This window comes from Mesoplodon mirus (genome assembly GCF_964341445.2).
Source record: "Mesoplodon mirus genome assembly, chromosome: 19".
NCBI classification, from domain to species: domain Eukaryota; kingdom Metazoa; phylum Chordata; class Mammalia; order Artiodactyla; family Ziphiidae; genus Mesoplodon; species Mesoplodon mirus.
The window spans coordinates 7544185-7564053 of NC_138995.1; the positions used below are offsets into that span (position 1 = coordinate 7544185).

General features: G+C 40.9%; 1 protein-coding gene and 1 long non-coding RNA gene across 4 annotated transcripts; one reads left to right on the top strand and one right to left on the bottom strand.

The window, feature by feature from the left end:
- Window positions 1-513: 513 nt before the first annotated feature.
- LOC309794578 lies at window positions 514-19832 on the bottom strand. Of its 2 annotated transcripts, XR_014292148.1 has the most exons (5): window positions 19748-19832; window positions 14518-14560; window positions 3964-4071; window positions 3296-3596; window positions 514-1837 (listed from the first exon to the last, which is right to left on the bottom strand). It is a non-coding gene; the product is annotated as an uncharacterized lncRNA (long non-coding RNA). The 2 variants fall into 2 exon arrangements; XR_014292149.1 differs by lacking the exon at window positions 514-1837 and having other exon boundaries at window positions 3235-3596.
- On the top strand, window positions 2952-14244 carry GCSH (glycine cleavage system protein H). Of its 2 annotated transcripts, none has more exons than XM_082606222.1 (5): window positions 2952-3225; window positions 6725-6804; window positions 7957-8020; window positions 13095-13226; window positions 14113-14244. In XM_082606222.1, exons 1-5 carry the CDS (start codon window positions 3078-3080, stop codon window positions 14208-14210), a joined length of 522 nt encoding a protein of 173 aa, XP_082462348.1. In that variant the 5' UTR covers window positions 2952-3077; the 3' UTR covers window positions 14211-14244. The 2 variants fall into 2 exon arrangements, with proteins under 2 accessions (XP_082462348.1, XP_082462349.1); XM_082606223.1 differs by having other exon boundaries at window positions 13155-13226.
- Window positions 19833-19869: the final 37 nt, after the last annotated feature.

Consider the following 19869-nt stretch of genomic DNA (forward strand, 5'->3'; position numbering starts at 1 on the left):
GAGCCACAGACCTAGATAATAAAAGTCTTCCAGGTGACTATGTGGATAAGTGCACATTTCCCCTCTCTTATGCAGGAGAAGCACCTCACGAATCCTCTTCAATTCACCCTGTCTTGTCTCTCCTCCTCACACACCCATTGTAGCAGATACTCTAGGTAGCCTGCCCCAAATCCATTCCATGCTTCCCTCCTTGCTATCAGAATCCCAATCTGTTCAGGTAGCCCCTACCCCTACCCTACATGACTCATGGTAAGGTGACCCTGTGGCCACCTCAAAGTAAATCTTGATTTGTCTTAGCAATAGCCCTTGACAGGGCTTCCTTGGTGGCACACTGGTTGAGAGTCCGCCTGCCAATGCAGGGCACACGGGTTCATGCCCCGGTCCGGGAAGATCCCACATGCAGTGGAGCAGCTAGGCTCATGAGCCATGGCCTCTGAGCCTGCGCGTCCGGAGCCTGTGCTCCGCAACGGGAGAGGCCACAGCAGTGAGAGGCCCGCGTACCGCAAAAAAAAAAAAAAAAAAAAAAAGCCCTTGACAATGAGCTGTTTAGGGTGGCCACATGACCCAGTCTGGCCAATGAAAAATGAAAAGAGGTCTCTAGGACACTTTAGGGAAAGGTCAGTTTGCTAATCAAAAGAGATGGGCTCTAGTGCTGGACATTGTCTGGTCTAAGACTGCTGGAACTCTGACAGCTACCTTGAGACCATGGGGAACAATCTGAAGATGGCAGAGCAGAAAGATGAGAGGAACATGCACACTTGATGAGGTCATTAAACAGCTAGTTTAACCGTGAAGCTGAACTACTGCCAGCCTTCTATCTGGATGAGAGCTTAAATATCCTTTTATGATGGCTGAACCAGGATCCCACCTAACTACCATGACAATCAAAAGCCAGAATCCTTTATAAACAGAGAGACACATAACGTGGCAATACACATAAGACCTTGGGGATTTATCTTCTATCCACCCCAAAGCCCATCATTCATTCTTTATTGTGTCAGGTATGAACATGAGCTATATAGGCAGATAAGCATCAAATAATTCATACCAAGTACACACATGTCTCCGGAAAGTCTGATACAGAAATCTACCCAGACACATATAGTCCGTTAGTTTAAACAGGAAAAGTTCTAAGATCTAGAGAAGTTATAAACTCTTCATTTCTCTTTCCCATCTTTCCCATCCACTCTCCACTTCTCTGTTGACTATAAATATCAAATTGGAAATTTCTTGTTGTGCGAGAGAAAAATATATCTTCTCAAGGAGATGAGCAGGCCCCCCTGAGATACCTGAAAGAAATGACCACTGCATTTTCAGGTGCCTGTACCAACTGTCCAATGAGATGACCTTTCACATTCCAAGCCATGGATGTTACAAAGATAATCAGACGAAAAAAAAATTTTTTTTAATCCACAATGCTTGTTACATTAAAAAAAAAAAAAAAAGACACACTTCCTATTGCTTTGGCGTAAGGGCCCACGACATAGCCCACACATTGATATGTGATCTTGTTCTTCATACCAAATGAGTTAGTGAAGCTAGGAATAAATATTTTAGGGCATGGCTTGCATTATGCTGCAGTGGCTTGTAATAAAACAAAAACAGAACATGACATTATGGAAACCAGCCAAGATCTGGAGTTTAGAGTAGACCACTGTGAGCCAGGCAGCATCCCAAACAGCGGCAAGTAGAACAGAGCTTAAGAGCAGTTGACTGTGAATCAGACTAGAGGGCAAGTTCAGCTACTGCCACCTAGTAACTGCTTAAGTCATAAAATGCCTTCCTCATTCCACTCCTGGGAAAGTTAGTTAAACTTTCTGAGTCTCCAGCTCTTCATCTAAAAAATGAGTATAATACCTACCAGAAGGGGTTTGGAGAAGATTACAAAGATAATATCTGCACAGTCCCAGCACATAACAAGGGCTCAATAAGTGGCTATGATTTACTCAGAGGAAAATGGAGCACAACAGCCCTTGCAAGCCACCACACACATGTGCCCACATCTCCAATTTTATAAATGAGGCAGAATCTCACCGTAACATTTGGGTCGCCCAAACACAAACACTCACACACACACACACACACATTCAAGGTACTCATCCTGTAATACTGAAGGTGTAGAGATTGAAGTGTTTTTCACTCCCCCGTTTCTTTGCTGATTCATGCCCACTCCATAAAATCCATGTTAAAGGTGAGATCTTTCCTCGAACCTAATTATTTTGTCTCCTTGGATTGGGTGGGACATGTCTCCTGCTTAAGTAAGGAACTGATCATGCTGGGTCTCAACTCTCTGCCTTTTGATTGCTCCTGCAGTCCAGACTCCACCAAGAAGCCACTCCTACCCCTTGAACAAGTCCTTGCCCCTCTATGAGTTTCATGATTCTGTCTGTACCCTCTTTGGGGACCGTGGGCCTTCTGGGATCTGTAAAGTAATAAAGTGGGTTCCTGGACTGTTTTCAATATTTCAAAAAGTCAAAGAGAAACTGCATTTGTGTCACCGAGCCTTTGGCCAATGCCCAATAACCATCTTTGGCTGGCATGATTGTTTGGACCTACTATGAATCCTGCTCTGGGTGACCTTGATCCTCGTAGAAGGGAGGCAACTAATCTTTTAACAGAACTGGGAGCACCCTGCCTTCCCCAGGGCCCAAGGGCACTGGAATGCGCTGGCCCAGCAGTACCACCCCTGACTGGAGCCCATTGCACCGCCCGGCTGGGTCGCGGGGGCAAGAAGGCCTGACCTAGCGCTTTCACTCGCCCAGAAGCAATGCCGGAAGGCGTGGCTCCACGCCTCCCGGGAGGCCCCGCCCCTGACGGCCGGCCCAACCCGGCCCGCCCCCGTACTAGTCCCCGCCCCTCGCCGCAGCCCCTTCCGGGCCACAAAGCGTTTCGAGTGTCACGCCCCTCCCGCCTGCCGCCCCACCAGGTCCCGCCCCTCCCGGGGCCCCGCCCCTGCGCGCCGGTCCAGCCAGCTCGCTCCGGCTCGCTCCGGCCCGGGGCCGCCCCCTCCCCGCCCCGCCCCCTCCGGCCGGGGGTGCTCTAGATGCTGCGCGGAGACCCTCTACACCCCTGCGAACATGGCGCTGCGAGTGGCGCGGAGCGTGCGGGCCGCGGTCTGCAGCCTGCGCGCCATCTCTGCGCCCAACGCGCCCTGCCCGCCGCGGCCCTGGGGACTGCGGGCGGGCGCCGTCCGGCCGCTGTGCACCGGCCCCGTTCTGCTGTCGGGTAAGTGCGTCCGGGCACGTGGGGCGAGCCAAGCTGACTCGGGGGAAGGGGCTGGGGCCTCGATCCTCACCTCGGGTCCCCGCCGCTGGTCGCCCCCGTCAAGGCAGGCGACCCCTGCGCACGCTTATTGTTGCTGGGATCCCGTGTCGCGAGGCCGCTACTCCCTGAGTGACTTGGACGACCCCGCAGTCTTTGTCCTGCGGGTTGGGAGGCGGGGGGAGGGGGGCGGGGAGGCCTGGAGAACACGCGCGGCCGCTGTGTCCCGGCTGCTTCCGGCAGGAGCGTCGGGCGCTCGCTGCTGGAGACCCGGGCGAGCGTCGCCGAGCTCCTTCCTGACCTTAGGTTTCTAGCATTTGTGAGCATCGTGAACCCTAAGAGTGAAGACAAATAATAGGCTTTACTTTGCTACCCGGATCGTCACTGAATTCTGAAGTAAAAGTAAAGCAAGAGCATTTATTGAAATTTAAAGCACTGGGTCTAGATTTTTACCAGCTAAAGCTGGCACAACTTTGGAGACAGCTATTTCCTAAAGCAGTGAGATAAAACTCTACTGGACTCCACAGAAGACGTTCTACTGAAGTCTGTATCGAGTCGTGAATGTGTGTTGGGCTGAAACGAGGCCTTACTTACATGGACTTGAAGTAACAGGGAGACCTGCCCGTAAATGTCTTGGCCATCTGTCCTACTTTAGCACACGTTACCGCAGAGGAAAAACCGTTTTACTTCCTGGACCAATACCTGAGACACTAACTGCACCTCCGAGAACTCAGGCTTCTTGCTGACAGAGCGCAGGTCTGTGGTGGCTGTTGTCTCATTAAGTTCGTTGTTTTAGAAACCTGTTTGGGACTAGAAAAGTTGATAGGTTTAGTCCAAGGTCAAACATAATGACGCTTACCTCCTCCCCACCCCACCCACCCATTATAATCTCTCAGCTCTTTTAGTGCGGCATTTCAAGGGAAGAGCATTTCTCAGATAAGAACGGAATTTCAAACCTATGTATTTTGGTTATTCATTGTTACACTATCACTAGCTTTTTGCATTTTCCTGTTATCTAGTTAAATATTGCCCGAGATATCAATACCCATGATCTGGTTGAACACCTAGGATTTTAATACTAAAGAGACCGAGTTCCAAATTTTCACTCCACCTCTTATGAGCTGTGACATCTTGGGTAGTCACTTAACTTCTGAGTCTGTTTCCCTAATCAGAAAAATGGAAATGATAATCCCTACCTTACAGATTTGTTGGATGAAATGAAATAATGTAACTGCTGTACATATAGCTTGACGCATAGTACTTGATAAATATTACTTATTAAATATTAGTGTATAGAATCAAATAGGTAGCGGAAAATTGATCAAATGTTAATATATTTTATTTGACTCAGTGACTGAAGGGAGGAGAATGCAAACTTCTCATAAATTACTCAACACACCTAATTTTGGGGGGGCCAAAACCCATGTTTTTCAAGACTCAAAGGAAAAGTAATTATTTACCTAATCTCCTGTTCCCTTTTTTCCTGTTGGGCCAAGGGTTAAAGGAGAATTGTACGAATCATCGTCTTTTGCCTAAATTGCATGGCCTAGTACAAAGACTTCATGGCCTTTGAAATCAAGTGGACCTAGGTGCATTTAGCTTAGCAATGTTGCTGCCTTTTCCTCTAAACTTGTGGTTGCTCAGTTGCTAAATTGAATGTGAGAGCACTCTTACTCCTAAGATTATCTTTACAATTAGGTACGATGGCAAGACCAAAGTCAGGACAATAATTTCAGAGAAGTCATATATGTTTATGGTTGTCCAGTCCTTACTTTTAAAAGGTATATTAGATTTAAACTGCCAGTTTTAGAGTTGTGACAGAATGTTAGGGAGAATTGAGTCCTGTAGCCAAATAACTATATATTAGATGTTTTGCTGAGCATCCTCTTAAACTTAAAAAAAAAAATTACTTCACTCCAGCTTTTGAGTGCTTACTATATGCCAAGTACTGTGTTTTGAACTGGGAATACAGATGAGATAAAGCCTGCTCTTGCTTTGTACTTGGTCTACTGCCTGGGGGAAACTGTAGCCTGTTAAGTGCTGTGAGTGTGTGGGGGGAATGGGGTGGGAGAGTGGTGCAGAGTGCTGTGGGAGCAGGTTGGACGGCCCAGGAACCCAGGCTTGGAGGGCTGCATAAGGCATCTGGCAGGCAGAGCTGCTGAATTGAGATCTGAAAGTCAAGAAAAGGCGGCGGGGAGAATGGGTTGCAGTCAGAACACTAAGTACAAACACACTTTCTTAGGGAAACACACGTTGACCTGAAGCATCTAGTAATTTGAAGTGGAGTGAAGCAAAGCAAGTTACTTTGTGGCAGATTTTGCAACCTCTTCCACTGAGGAGTATGATATTAAAGTTTTTTAATGATTGGGAGGAAAAGAAAGAAATACTCTTTATTTACACTCTGCTGTGTATCAGAGCTGTGTAATCAAGGCAGTTTAATGTTTTAAGTACAGTTATCTTTTGGGTAAGGGGTAAGAGTGAACCAGCAATGCTTACTGTAAAACAGTATTGAAATTAACGAGCCATTTTCTTATTAACTTCCGATGTAGTATTTTTGGAAAAATACTGCTTCACTTCAGAATGTGATATATATTTAAGAAGGTAAGTTTTTTTTTTTAATGTATTATTTTAAGCAAGTACTTTTGACATTAAATCGTAAGGAATTTTTTTCACATCACTCGAACTTTGGCAGGTCTTTCTTCCAAGAATCCTTGAGTATTTTGGCCATCCGTGTATTTGAAGAGAAGCAGCCCATAAAGCCAAGGCCTAACCTGTCCAATGAATGTCGAGCAGAGGCTGCCTTTCTGCCATTTAATGTCTTAGCTCTGAGGTGACTATTGAGTTCTGATCGTATAGTTTGCTTCTTTAAATGATGGTAGCCACTTTCCTCAAGGGGAAACTTGAATTCATTTAAGGTGGAATCAAGAACTTAGTCAAGTTATAATTGTTCCAGGTCAATTTTATTCCTGTTAAGATTCCACACAGCTCTACCTAAAGAGGCACATAATTTTTTAGGTTAAATCATTTATGAGCAGTCTTTATGCTCCTCCCAAAACCTCATCACTCTTTCTTCAGAGGGACAGACTTCCTTTGTATGACAGACCAGTAATAGATAAATATATATTTGAAATGTGCTGCAAAATTTGTGTGTGTGTGTGTGTGTGTGTGTGTGTGTGTGTGTGTGTGAGATTTAGACTGAGTAATGTGAAGGGCAAATAATATATCTCCAAAAGATGCAAAGGTGTTCACATCAAGCCATCTTTGCCTAAATGATACCAATGTTGAGATGTGTCTTCTCACATGATCTGTTTTGTCCTGGGCAGTATACTGTTGAATGGCAATGCCAATAAGTCAAACACAAATACTGGGAAGGTCTTGCCGATTGACAGCATTGATATGTAAAAAAAATGCTTTTTAAGAAGTGATGCCACTGCTTTTCTGAAATATTGGTCTTCTATTTTAGGTCGTAAATTCACAGACAAACATGAATGGGTAACAACAGAAAACGGTGTTGGAACAGTGGGAATCAGCAGTTTTGCACAGGTATCGGATTGTCTTGAAATATTTCAGTCTGCTCTTGCCTAAATTGGATTGCTTTACCTTTTAAAAATTGTTTATTCTGTCCCTTAGTATTACTTTGGGCCCTTTAAAGGCCCTAAGAAGAACATCAGTCATAGATGGAAAAAGTAAAACATAGTTTAGTTAGGGCAGCATATAGTGTTTTTAGAGATATTGAAAGGTTAACACTTCAAATTAAAAATTAGATTCAAGAGAGAAATGTTTGTTTCATGTTGGGGCAGTTAAGGAAAGAAGCAGAGTAAGCAAAAGGGCTGGAGTGTTGACAGTGTTTTGTGGATAACAGTGGTCGACACTGTGATCTGGGGACTTGAAGAGGGAACACCTAGATTGGCACAGATTACACAAAGATAAACCTTTTATTTAGAGTTTGTCTCTACTAATTCCCTTATTGCCACTGATCCCATATTGAGATAGTGTGTAAAAGAAAACTTGAGAAGCCAAATAGCAGCATGCATCACTGATTTTCAGCTGGATCTCTGGGTGGGGCGGGGGATATTAACTGATGGGAGTATACAGTATTCTTCAGAAATGTTGCGATCTCAGGTACTGAGAATCAATGACAACTATATCTTCATGGGCATATCTGTGTACCTACTGAGGCCCAGTACAGCATGCTTTGTGAAATATTGCATAAGTATTGTCCTCCCCTCCTGGAGTTTATGAGGGGGAATCAACTACATGGAAAATGACATACAAAGCATTGTGTGACGGATGCCTTGAGTAGTACAAGGCGTTGTAACCCCCTCACCTGATGGAGAGATCATTACTTATTAGTCAGCAGATGCAGTAGGGGAAATGGCCTCAGTAAAATTGCAGAGGTGGAAAAGCACAAAGTGTGTTCTTAGAGGAGCTAGTAATCCTTTAGGGGGCATATGGTTTGTGACGGGGTCACTGCCACCTCTGGGAAATGCAGCTAGTGGCCTGTTTTCTTGCAGATCCTGAGGTAAGAATAATTTTGCATTTTTAAAGGGTTATAAGAAAAACTAAAGAATTTGGCCCCTCGGGTGTAAAGTATGTACTGTCTGAATTAAAGGGATTCAGTGTTTGGCTTGTTCCTATTTACTAGGTTTAATTTGATTTCTTAGAGGTTTGGTGTTTTGTTTTTGTTTTTTAAAGGAAGCTTTGGGAGATGTTGTTTACTGTAGTCTGCCTGAAGTTGGGACAAAATTGAACAAACAAGGTGAGTGTTTTTCTCATCTTGGTATGTCATGATTCATGCCATGAATTTTCTTTATCTTGCATAATAACTTGTTTGTACCCAGGATCATTTAGAGTGCTTTTTCCTCAAGTAACAGAAAACTTACATAAGAGTAGATCAACCAACAGGGGTTTATCATATCTCATACAAGCAATCTTGGAAACAGGTGGATATAGGATTGACTCAGTGGCTCAGTGAAGATTATCAAGGACACAACCTCTCTCTTACTTTTTCTGCCTCAGCATGTCAGAGGTCTCAGAATGGCAGCAGAACCTTCAAGCATCATGTTCTCAATGACAGTATCCAAAAGTAGGAAGAGAAGGACAGGCTCTCTTTGTCTCTTTATCGGAAACAAATATCTCAACCAGAAATCTCTCAGATCACCTTTTCTTTTATCAATTTAGCCAAGTCCAGGTCGTATTGCCATGCCTAACTGTAAGGAATGATGGTGAGGAGAATAATGAGCATTTTCAGACCTTACAATGGAAGGCAGGAAGTAGAGGGAAATGGCTCTTAGCACCCTCCCCGCCACACGTTGATATAGTATAATATAGCTGAAGTCTCTGAAGTTTAAAAAATAAAATCTGTCTTTCTTTGAAGGCAGTAAAGAATATCAGGATAGAACATGGGCTTCTGAGTCAGAATCTGGTTTTAAATCCTGGCCTCTCAACATATCAGCTGTGTGATTTGGGAGAGATTACTTAATGTAGGTCTCATCTGTAAGTTGGGATAATAATACTTCATAGAGTAGCTGTAAGGATTAAATGAAATTAGCATAATATCCAGCATAAGATTAGTGCTTGATAAATGTCAGCCAGTGGAACCACGTATATTATTATTCATGGGTTCCTTGACATATGTAAGATAGTCCGACAGAATTTAAGTATCTGTTTTCTTTAATCATGTTTTATTTACTGTGTATGCACTTTGCTGTTCTCAAGCAGATCAGAAATTTCTGAACATCTCTTTATAGCAAGTGAGGAGCATGAACCTACTTTTTGTGCTTCTATTATAGAAAAAATTCTATTAATCTAAATATGTTGAGTAATACCCTTAAACTAATGAATGCTTTCTTTAAACTTTCTGCTAAAGGTATTTTTTAAAGTGATACAAAATTTACATACAGTGAAAATGCATGGATCGTAATTGTATAAGCCAGAGTTTTGACAACTGTGTTTATACACTGTGTAAACCTTGCCAATCAAAACTCTTCTCAATATACAACCACTTCTCTGATTTCTGTCACCATAGATTAGTTTTGCCTGTTCTTTAACTTCATTTAAAAGGAATCACACAATATGTATTATGTCTGGCTTCATCTGTCTAATGTCATAATTTTGAGATTCATTCATATTGAGTGATCAGTATTTTGCTTTTTTATGCTGCAAAGTCCCATCATGTTTGCCAAAGAGGTTATACCATTTTACACTCTCACCAACAGTATGAGAGAGTTCCAGGTGCTGCATATTTCATTGTGGTTTTAACTTGCATTTCCCTAGGACAGATTATTGTTCACCTTTCCATGTGCTTTTTGCCACTCACATCTTTTTTTGTGAAGTCTCTAGTCTTTTACTTGGGTTATCTTTTTACCATTGATTTTTAGGCATCATTTTAAATTCTACATACAAATCCTTTTTCAGAAATGTATTTTATGAATATTTTGTCATATATATGTATGGAACATTGTCTTCTCTAAGAAATCTTTTGTCTATCTTCATAGTTCCCAGACTATATACCCTAGTGCCGTGAGGTGCTGTGGGGTATTTTTAATTTTTAACATCTGTTGGACACAGCACAAACTAATAAACAATGGAGGTAACAATTTCAATGTTGGATCTTACTATATTACTTTGGGTAATGTGACTTTGAAGCAAGTACTGCACAATTGGCATGGAACATCAGGTACGGCAATGATTGATGTGACCTGATTCCCTGATGGAGAACTTAATACAGTATGCAACAGACACATATCTGTAAATTGTAATTAAAAATGAAAATTCTTTTTTGTTCAATATATGTGTGTTAATTTTTTCAAACTGCTACTCAATTGTTAGGATATAAAAACTTACTAAGTAGTTTGGACCTTCAATAAATTGAAGTGTTAGGTATTTGTTTTGGTCTAGAGATTACCACAAAACCTTACTGAGACACTCAGGGCACTGTGAACTGAGAAAGTGAGCAACTGTGGCCCATACCAAGGTTCGCAGAGATATAGTATTTCATCATTAGGTATGATATTTAGCTGTGGAGTTTTTCATAGATGCCCATTATCAGATGAAGCAGTTCCTTTCTATATCTAGTTTGCTGAGAATTATCATTTGTGGATGTTGAATTTTTGTCAAATTCATTTTCTCCATCTATTGACATGATCGAAGGGTTTTTCTTGTTAATGTGATGAATGGTGATTCATTTTTTAATGTTTAACCAACCTTGCATTCCTGGTAGTCATGATACAAAAATTAAAAATTATCTCTAAAAACATACTGCTGGATTTGATTTGCTAATTTGTACATTATGTTCATGAGAGATATTGGTCATTTCTTAAACTGACTTTGTCAAATTTTGGAATCTGTTATATTGACCTCATAGAATAAGTTTAGAAATATTCCTACCTCTTTTCTTTTTCTGAAAGAATGTGCAAGATTAGTGTTGTTTCTTCTTTAATTGTTTGGTAGAATTAACTGGTGGAATATGAGCCAGATTTCTTTGTAGGAAGGTTTTTGATACAAATTTCTTTAATATATATTCAGATTTTCTATATTATCTTACATTGGTTTTGAGAAATTTTTCCACTTCATGTTGTTATATTCAGCATAAAGATGCTCATATTTTTCATTTATTATCCTTTTATACCCATACGATCTGTAGTAAGGACTCCTTTTTCATTCCTTCATATTGGTAATTTTCTCTTCTCAATCAGTCTGCTAGCTCTATCAAATTTATCAATCTTTTGAAAGAACCAAATTTCTACTATGTTAAATTTTCTCTTATTTTCCATTTCATTTGTTCTTTCATATATTTATTTTCTTCCTCCAACTTACTTAGATTTAATTTCCTTTTTCTAGCTTCTGGAAACTTGTGGTTTTGTTGGTTTTCAGGTTTTTTTACTGGACTTCTCTTATCCATACTGTAAAATGCTGTCTCCCTTGTGGTGAGTGGCAGCTAAAATCTTAGTCTGATTCTTCTAGCCTTATCTAGGACACTTGGAGTCTGCCCCATGCACATATGATTCAGGGATCATTCAGAGACCTGGACAGAATTTGGGGCTCTCCTTTTTATCTCTATCCTTAATGAGATTTCCAGCTCACTTTCCAGTAGCTATGGTGGCTCCAAACTCTTGTCTCCTAGGCCTTTAAACCAGTAAGACTGAGATTTTCTCTCAGAATTTTGGCTGCTCCACCTGGCACAGATCAGTGTCCTTTCTTTTTTTTTTTTTTTTTTTTTTTTTTAAATTTATTTATTTTATTTATTTATTTTTGGCTGTGTTGGGTCTTGGTTGCCGCACGCAGGCTTTTTCTAGTTGTGGCGAGCGGGGGCTACTCTTCGTTGCAGTGCACGGGCTTCTCATTGCAGTGGCTTCTCTTGTTGTGGAGCACGGGCTCTAGGCACGCGGGCTTCAGTAGTTGTGGCTCGCAGGCTCTAGAGCACAGGCTCAGTAGTTGTAGCACACGGGCTTAGTTGCTCTGCGGCATGTGGTGTCTTCCCGGAACAGGGCTCGAACCCGTGTCCCCTGCATTGGCAGGCGGATTCTTAACCACTGTGCCACCAGGGAAGCCCCAGTGTCCTTTCTTCAAGGCTAAAAATCATTAAAAAAAAATCACCAGTGTCATCCCTTTTTTCTAATGTTGCCTCCTTTCCATAAACTGACTGCTTTTGTTCATTTTCTAGTGTCTTTAGAAGCCAGGTCATTGATTTTAAGATGTTCTTTTAAATAACGCCTAAAGATATTATTTCCTTCTAAGCACTTTTTTAGCTCTGCCCCCACAAACTTTGGTGTGTTGTATTCATCACATTCAGTTCAGATCACTTGATTTTGTCCTGTAGGTGAGCAGGGCTCTGTTTTTTTTTTTTTTTTGGCTGATTGGGTCTTCGTTGCTGCATGCAAGCTTTCTCTAGTTGTGGCGACCAGGGGCTACTCTTCGTTGCAGTACGCAGGCTTCTTATTGCAGTGGCTTCTGTTGTTGCAGAGCACGGACTCTAGTTGCACGGGCTTCAGTAGTTGTGGCTCGCGGGCTCTAGAGTGCAGACTCGGTAGTTGTGGCCCACGGGCTTAGTTGCTCCGTGGCATGTGGGATCTTCCCAGACCAGAGCTCAAACCCATGTCCCGTGCATTGGCAGGTGGATTCTTAACCACTGTGCCACCAGGGAAATCCCAGGGCTCTGTTAATTTTTCAGTCTTTGTTTTTCTTTTCAAATTATTCTTCAGATTGGTTGGTTTCAGATGATCTTCATGTTCACTGACCCTTCTGCACAGTATCCAGTCTACTGTTAATGCCATCTAGTGAATGTTTTATTTTAGATATTATGCTTTCCAGTTCTAGAATGTCCATTTAAAAAATTATAATTTCTTTGCAAGTATTTCCCCATATATTCACTCACTGGTTTTTTGTTTTTGTTTTTTTTTGGTCTTTGAACATACTTACAGTAGCTATGTTAAGGTTCTCTGCTAATTCCAACATGTGGGTCTGTGGATCATTTTGAGATCTCTATACTGACTACTTTTTCTCTAAACTACTGCTCCCTTCTCTCTAGAATTTCAACCCTCAATTTCCAGCCACCTTGGGGGCCCACAGTCCATCCTCTGACCCCTTTAGCAAATCAGACTGGTTTTCTACTTGTGTTCTAGTTACCCTGTGCTCTTTGGATGGGGCCAGGTTGTCAGGCTACAGACTGGATAAATGAAGATCTTGCATGACAAAACCTATGGTTTTACTTTAATTAAAGATATTTAGGAATTTCTATCATTACTGTATTAGAGGTGATCACTTCTCCATATTTTGTATTTTGGGGTCACTAACTTGACATTTAATATTTTCTTTAATTTTTCTCAATTTAGAGGAATTTGGTGCTTTGGAAAGTGTGAAAGCTGCTAGTGAACTCTATTCTCCTCTATCAGGAGAAGTAACTGAAATTAATGAAGCTCTAGCAGAAAATCCAGGACTTGTCAACAAATCTTGTTATGAAGATGGTAAGTTGTTGCTAGAAATTTTTTTAAGGATTGTTTGCTGCAGTTAACATTTAATCTAGAATTTAAAGCAATCTTTAGCTGATGGTGACTTCTTTTTGCCCTTCTTGGTACTAAATAGGGATATTCTGCTTTAAAAAGGGAAAACAGTTTAGCTGAATATATAAGGGTATGTTTAAAATCTCTGTCAATAAAAGCATTTCCTTATTTTATAGGGTTCTTAGTATCATAGTGTAGACTCATTGTAAACACTTCAGAGTATTTACCTCTTCAGTCATAAAGCATCTAATCACATTGTGTGATGTAGGTGGTAATAGAATAACATTTATTACATTAATTTTCAGTTTTCTTACATTTTCATCTTCATAGTAATGTAGTAAGGTAAGCTAGCAGCATTTTTTTCCATTTTGTAGATGAATTGAGGCCAAAGGATTTCTCTGCTAAGGTCACACAGCCAACAAGATGCAAAATTAGCATTAGGTTGTAGTTCTCTGTTTCCTATCACCTACTTCTCTCTACTAAAGCTTTCTAATGCCATTAATCTAAGTAGTCACAGTGTTGGTGTTCCTTTTGTTAAAGATATACCTGGCCTTGTGTATTTGGATCCGTGTGTAAAGTTGTTGATGCTTATTACAGCCTAGAAGTTCTTAATCCATTATGGTAGAATTTCTTCTGGTTCTTTTCAGTTATGATATGTAAGGAATATTAATTTAATTCTTAAGGCTAAAATTTAAAGCTCTTTGAACAAATAATGAGTGATTTATGTAAAGAATAGTAAGTTAATTTTGAGGCATTCAGAATTTACATTTTGAATGAATTTGACTTTCTCTTTAAAAAGGTGATTTGGAACATAAGATACTAATATAAGATAACTTTTTTTTGGTTGCAGGTTGGCTGATCAAGATGACACTCAGTAACCCTTCAGAACTAGATGAACTAATGAGTGAAGAAGCATATGAGAAATACATAAAATCTATTGAGGAGTGAAAATGGAACCCCTAAATAAACTAGTTGGAAACAACTTAATCTAGTATAGTTGTCTTAAATTAGTGGTGGATAGATTTTTAAAAAGCAACTTTTAGCAACAATGTTGCCTGAAGAAAATACCCCTTAAGTTCCTAATGATTTCACATAAACACCTTGCATCTTTTCCACAACACCCTGTGATTTTTAGGCTAGTCTCCAGTTATAATACTCAGAATTCCTGAAATTATCTGTGGTAAAACTAGTTATAAAAATTAATTCAAGGATAACATTGTTATCTTAACCTTATATAGTATTGTAACTTGCTTACAGCCATCCCTGGATTTGGGTCAAAATACTCAATGAACTTGCCACTGGAAATAAATGACAGTGGAGAAAAGTTTGTTAGTTGTATAGTGTCCAGTGAAGAACATTACTATTTTAATTTTGCAATATACTGTGTTTGCTGGTGCTATTTTTATACAGTGAAGCAACAGCCTTGCAGGAAAATAAGAAACAGTTTAATAATAAAATATTCAACTTCTTAATTGTGTTTTTTGTTTTGCTGTTAATATTTCATTTAGTGGCTCTGCTAGTATTTGTAAAGATGCTAATTTTAACTTATGGAAAGTTATTTTTTAAAAAGGAATTTTAAGTCCTAGTGATGAAAGGTTGGTTCCAAGAAAATGTTTCCTTTTAGTCACAAATCTTGCTTTTCTTAAGCAAAGATCTAATTGCCTGATAGCATCAAGTACTATTTTTTGGTCTTTTTTTTTTTTTTTTTTTTTTTTTTTTTGGTGGTACGCGGGCCTCTCCCGTTGCGGAGCACAGGCTCCGGACGCGCAGGCTCAACGGCCATGGCTCACGGGCCCAGCCGCTCTGCGGCATGTGGGATCTTCCCAGACTGGGGCATGAACCTGTGTCCCCTGCATCGGCAGGCGGACTCTCAACCACTGCGCCACCAGGGAAGCCCTTTTGCTCATTTTTAACATAAAAGAAATCATTGACTTTGTTTTTCTATCATGCCAATTAGAAGAGAGGAGTAAAAACAAGGAAAGGTGAAATTTTGATCAGCATAGCACATGACATCCTTAAGTTAAACCACATTCACATAAGGTTTCTACTTAAGTAATGGGGACAGAAGTGGACACAGTGGCCAACATAGCATACTTTCTAATTAAGCCAATGGTCGTACTGTAGTATGCTGATATTTGGGGCAGGGGATAGAACATACATAAGTATATACATACACACAGATATATATACTTATACACACACACAAAGCAAGAACAAACTTCTACCATTTTCCCAGTTACTAGAGGAAAAGGGAAGTATGTAGACACTACTATCTTCTGGTAAATAAAGAATATAGAGTACGTAGGTAGGTAAGTAACATACAAGTCTTTCCTGTTCCTCTGCAGAAAGAATGCATTCTTTCTAGGACTGCCAGTGGCCATATCACCGCTGAGCTATGTCTATTATTAATCAGGTTAATTAATTTGACTGCTTTGGAAATAGGGATGAGTAATAGTTGCTCATTTAAATCTAAATAAATCTTGTTTTAAAGGTACTCTCATATATTACCTTCTTTCATCTTTACCACAATAGCCAGAGCTAGGTAGGGCATATCCATAACTACCACCATTTCACAGATAAGGTGATGGAGAGGATAAGAGGATATGGTTAGGATTTTCACATTTCCTGGCTCACTCTTCATCAGTTCCCTAGCAAATGTAAGTTACTATGATAATACTTAAGGGAATTCCCTGGCGGTCCGGTGGTTAGGCGCTTTCATTGCCAGGGCCCAGGTTCAATCCCTGGTCAGGGAACTAACATCCCACAAGAAGCGTTAATGCGGCCAAAAATATACTTAAATGGGAATCTGGCAGGCAGGGGTAGGATCAAAGAACAAAACTTTATGACAACTTGCTCTTTTTCACTGTTTAGAATACAGAGCCAATTCAACCTTCGTTTCTATTTTAGTGCTGCTGAAAATAATAGGTGTTGAATGGCCCTCCAAATGGACTAAATCAACAGAATTCAATTTCTCAGACCTCATATTCCTTTGAATGGTTTTGGTCTTAATAGAGGAGCTTAATATAGGTTTTGAATAATGCTCTCTAATAATTTAAAATTCAAGAAATGGAACAGGTAACCCTGGAAGTGTTCAAAAAATTTTTTTTCTCGTATCACCTCCCAGATAGTTGAATAGTTGAAAGAAGTTGACGGCATTAAGTTTTAATAAAGAAACCACTAGAGGGCTCTCTGTACAGGCATGCTAGTATGAAAATGAGGCTGGTATTTCAGATCAACTTTCAAGCAAATCAATTTCTGAATTTTTCTGAATTTCTGCAACTTTTCTGGGGCTGCTAAAATGTCAGAGTACCACCCACCTTCAGTTTTTAAAATTACGCTAACTATAACTGTGCCTTCATTACTTCTCAACAATCACTGTATTATTCCAGACCTAATCATGCATCTTTCTAAGGGATTAAATTCTTTTTTCTTCTCAGCAACATGGCTTTACTATTAACTACCTATCCCTATCTTTTTTTTTTCCTTTTAAATACACTTTTTTAGAGAGTAGATTTAGGTTCAAAATTGAGCAGAAAGTAGTTTCTGTATACTTCCTGCCCCCATCTTGGTGTTTTTAAAACAGCCCTTTGCCAACTCTGAGATCTTTTTCTACTAGAGCTTTTGTATCTTGATTCCATCTCTACTTTGGCTTTTTATAAACATGACTAGCCAAACACTCATCCCTTCAAGTTTCTGCTCAGTCATGTTATTAGGATTTTTTTTAACATCTCTATTGGAGTATAATTGCTTTACAATGGTGTGTTAGTTTCTGCTGTATAACAAAGTGAATCAGCTGTATGTATACGTATATCCCCATATCCCCTCGCTCTTGCGTCTCCCTCCCACCCCTCTATGTGGCCACAAAGCACCGAGCTGATCTCCCTGTGCTATGCGGCTGCTTCCCACTAGCTATCTATTTTCCATTTGGTAGTGTATATATGTCCATGCCACTCTCTCACTTTGTCCCAGCTTACCCCTGCTATCAGGCTTTTACCTGCTAAGCTTTAACAGTGATTAGAAGCCCGTTTAAAACGGGTATGCAGGCAAAATTAGTGTGAAGCAAATCATTTGCCAGATCTTCCACATGTACTTAGGAGAATGTGCTTTCAGTCAAGAAGTTTAACAGTTATTTAGTAAATCTTAGTTAAGACTTTTGGTATACTTTCCAGAAACTGAGAACACAGCTTTAATGACTTGGCTAACAAATTCTGCTAGTCAGGTGGTTTCAAATTTTCTATTTTCAACAGAACTAAAGGAGGTTCTTCCTAACCAAACTGTCAGGTGATAATTTTAAAAAATTTTGTTGCTTACTAGGTGATTTCTGGTGTGGAAAGGAGTTTAAAAAGTTAAGAGACACTGCAGTGACAAAACCCCTTCATGTGCATCTTGCTATGAACAAGGTATCTCACTCAGCTTACATCTATGAAAAAACCCATAAAATTGGGACTGAATCTGTCTCATTCTAGCAATATGTAATATTTACTCATAGATACATGAATTGGCATGAGGGGAGGAACAGCCCCATCTCTTTCATTCTATACACTTTCAGTAACATTCTTTTATTTACTATTTATGAACGCATGGAATATATTCTTTTATTTGCCAAGTGAGTAGAAATAAAGGTAATTTTAAATCTGGAAACAAATGTAGACTTACAGTATTATGAAAAAATTTTAAATTTCATTTTCAAATTATATTTTTGTGTTGCACAGAAACATGACAGATTACTCAAAAGTTTTTGATCATATATATATATGTTAGAATGAAATTCTGTGGAGAAAGTAGAATAGAAATATAATTATGAATTTAGGGAGAAAAAGCAAAAGAAAATTTTCAATTTTTTAGTTTATTCATGTATTTTTAAATAGATGTTTACGGGTATGAAAATGCTATTAAATTTAGATTTCTTTCAGTACTTTTAAGAGTGATGTGCATTTTAAAATGCCAACATTTATGATCATCTAGATGGTACATCCTTTAAAGTTTGTGATTGGGAATTTCCTGGTGGTCCAGTGGTTAGGATTCTGGGCTTTCACTGCTGGGGCCCAGGTTCAATCCCTGGTCAGGGAACTGAGATCCCACAAGCCACATGGCACAGCCCAAAAAAATTATGATAGAAAATTTTGTGTTTTAACACAAAAAAGTGGAATGAGCTATGCAGTTTTGTACAATTCCTTTTAGAAGTATGCAGGCATACTGTTAATTCCAGGTTGTGAAACACAAACGATCCCAAAGTGTGTATTTTTAGGTAAAGAATACCTTAAAAAGTAGTCATATTCTAGAAAAGTACTTCATTCTAACGTCTTAGAATAATGTAATCTATACATCATAAAAAAATGGTCTTGGGCTTCCCTGGTGGCACAGTGGCTGGGAGTCCGCTTGCCGATGCGGAGGGCGCGGGTTCGTGCCCTGGTTTGGGAGGATCCCACGTGCCGCGGAGCGGCTGGGCCCGTGGGCCGTGGCCGCTGGTCCTGCGCGTCCGGAGCCTGTGCTCCGCGGCGGGAGGGGCCGCAGCAGTGAGAGGCCCGCGTACCGCAAAAAAAAAAAAAAAAAAGGTCTTTCCATAGTATTGATAGGCTAATTAATACCGTGCCTTTTGTAAAAATACAGTAATACATATCTATCATTCCAAATGGCTTTTTTTTTTTTAGATTTTTTTTTTGACGGGGACTCTTTTTAAAGTCTTCATTGAATTTGTTACAATACTGCTTCTGCTTTATGTTTTGGTTTTTTGGCCTGGAGGCAGGTGGGATCTTAGCTCCCCAACCAGTTATGGAACCCACACCCCCTACATTGGAAGGCAAAGTCTTAAACATTGGAACGCTAGGGAAGTCCCTCCAAATGGCTTTTAATCACAGGGGTATAAAAGGCTTATGATATTTTTCTCCAGCAGAAATATTCACACTTTTAAAACCAGAAAGCACAAGGGCTTTGGAACCAGACCTGAGCTGGGTTCTACCACGAATGCCTGACTCCGGGCACAGGTTCCCACCCCTGGCTGCACCTTGGGATGCTCGAAAATACCAGCACCAAAGCTGGGAGGGGAGCAGGGGGTGACATTTCACTGTCTTCAACGAGTTCCTCAGCTGATTTAGCAACGTGGGGCTACTTTACTACATTTGTATAAAAGATGCCAATGCCCACTTCACAGGCTGCGCTGCTACACGACAGGGGGTGGCGCCTTAAAGACCTACTGGCCTGCACTACCCTGGCACAGTCCTTATGCGGGAGAGGCGATTGGGGGACAGTGGGCAAAGTCTGGGGACATTTTCGGTCGCCTGGCATCTAGTGGGTAGAGGCCAGGGACGCTGCTAGCCACCCCCCATCACAGAACCATCCGCGCCAAGGGCAGCAGTGCGGAGGGAGAGGTCCTGGGTCTCTGAGGGGAAGCTGGTCCCAAAGCCCTCACTTTCTAACTCCAGGGTCCGAGGGGCACCCAACCCCTCGGTGGGGTTCCCTGGCCGGCACTTAAGTCTACACGGTACCTCGCGAGGCGGCCTCCCGCGCTCTCAGCGGCAGCGAGCTCCTCACGCTCGGGTGGAAGGTTCGCGCTCGCGCACAGCCTGCCGGGAGCACGCGCCCTCTGCAGTCAGTGGGCGTCACCTCC

Bases quoted from the DNA above. Each gene is read 5' to 3' on its own strand.
- GCSH (XM_082606222.1), top strand. From the start codon at position 3,078: ATGGCGCTGCGAGTGGCGCGGAGCGTGCGGGCCGCGGTCTGCAGCCTG. The intron at 3,226-6,724 runs GTAAGTGCGTCC...CTTCTATTTTAG, and splicing joins CGGCCCCGTTCTGCTGTCGG to GTCGTAAATTCACAGACAAA. The intron at 13,227-14,112 runs GTAAGTTGTTGC...TTTTGGTTGCAG, and splicing joins CAAATCTTGTTATGAAGATG to GTTGGCTGATCAAGATGACA.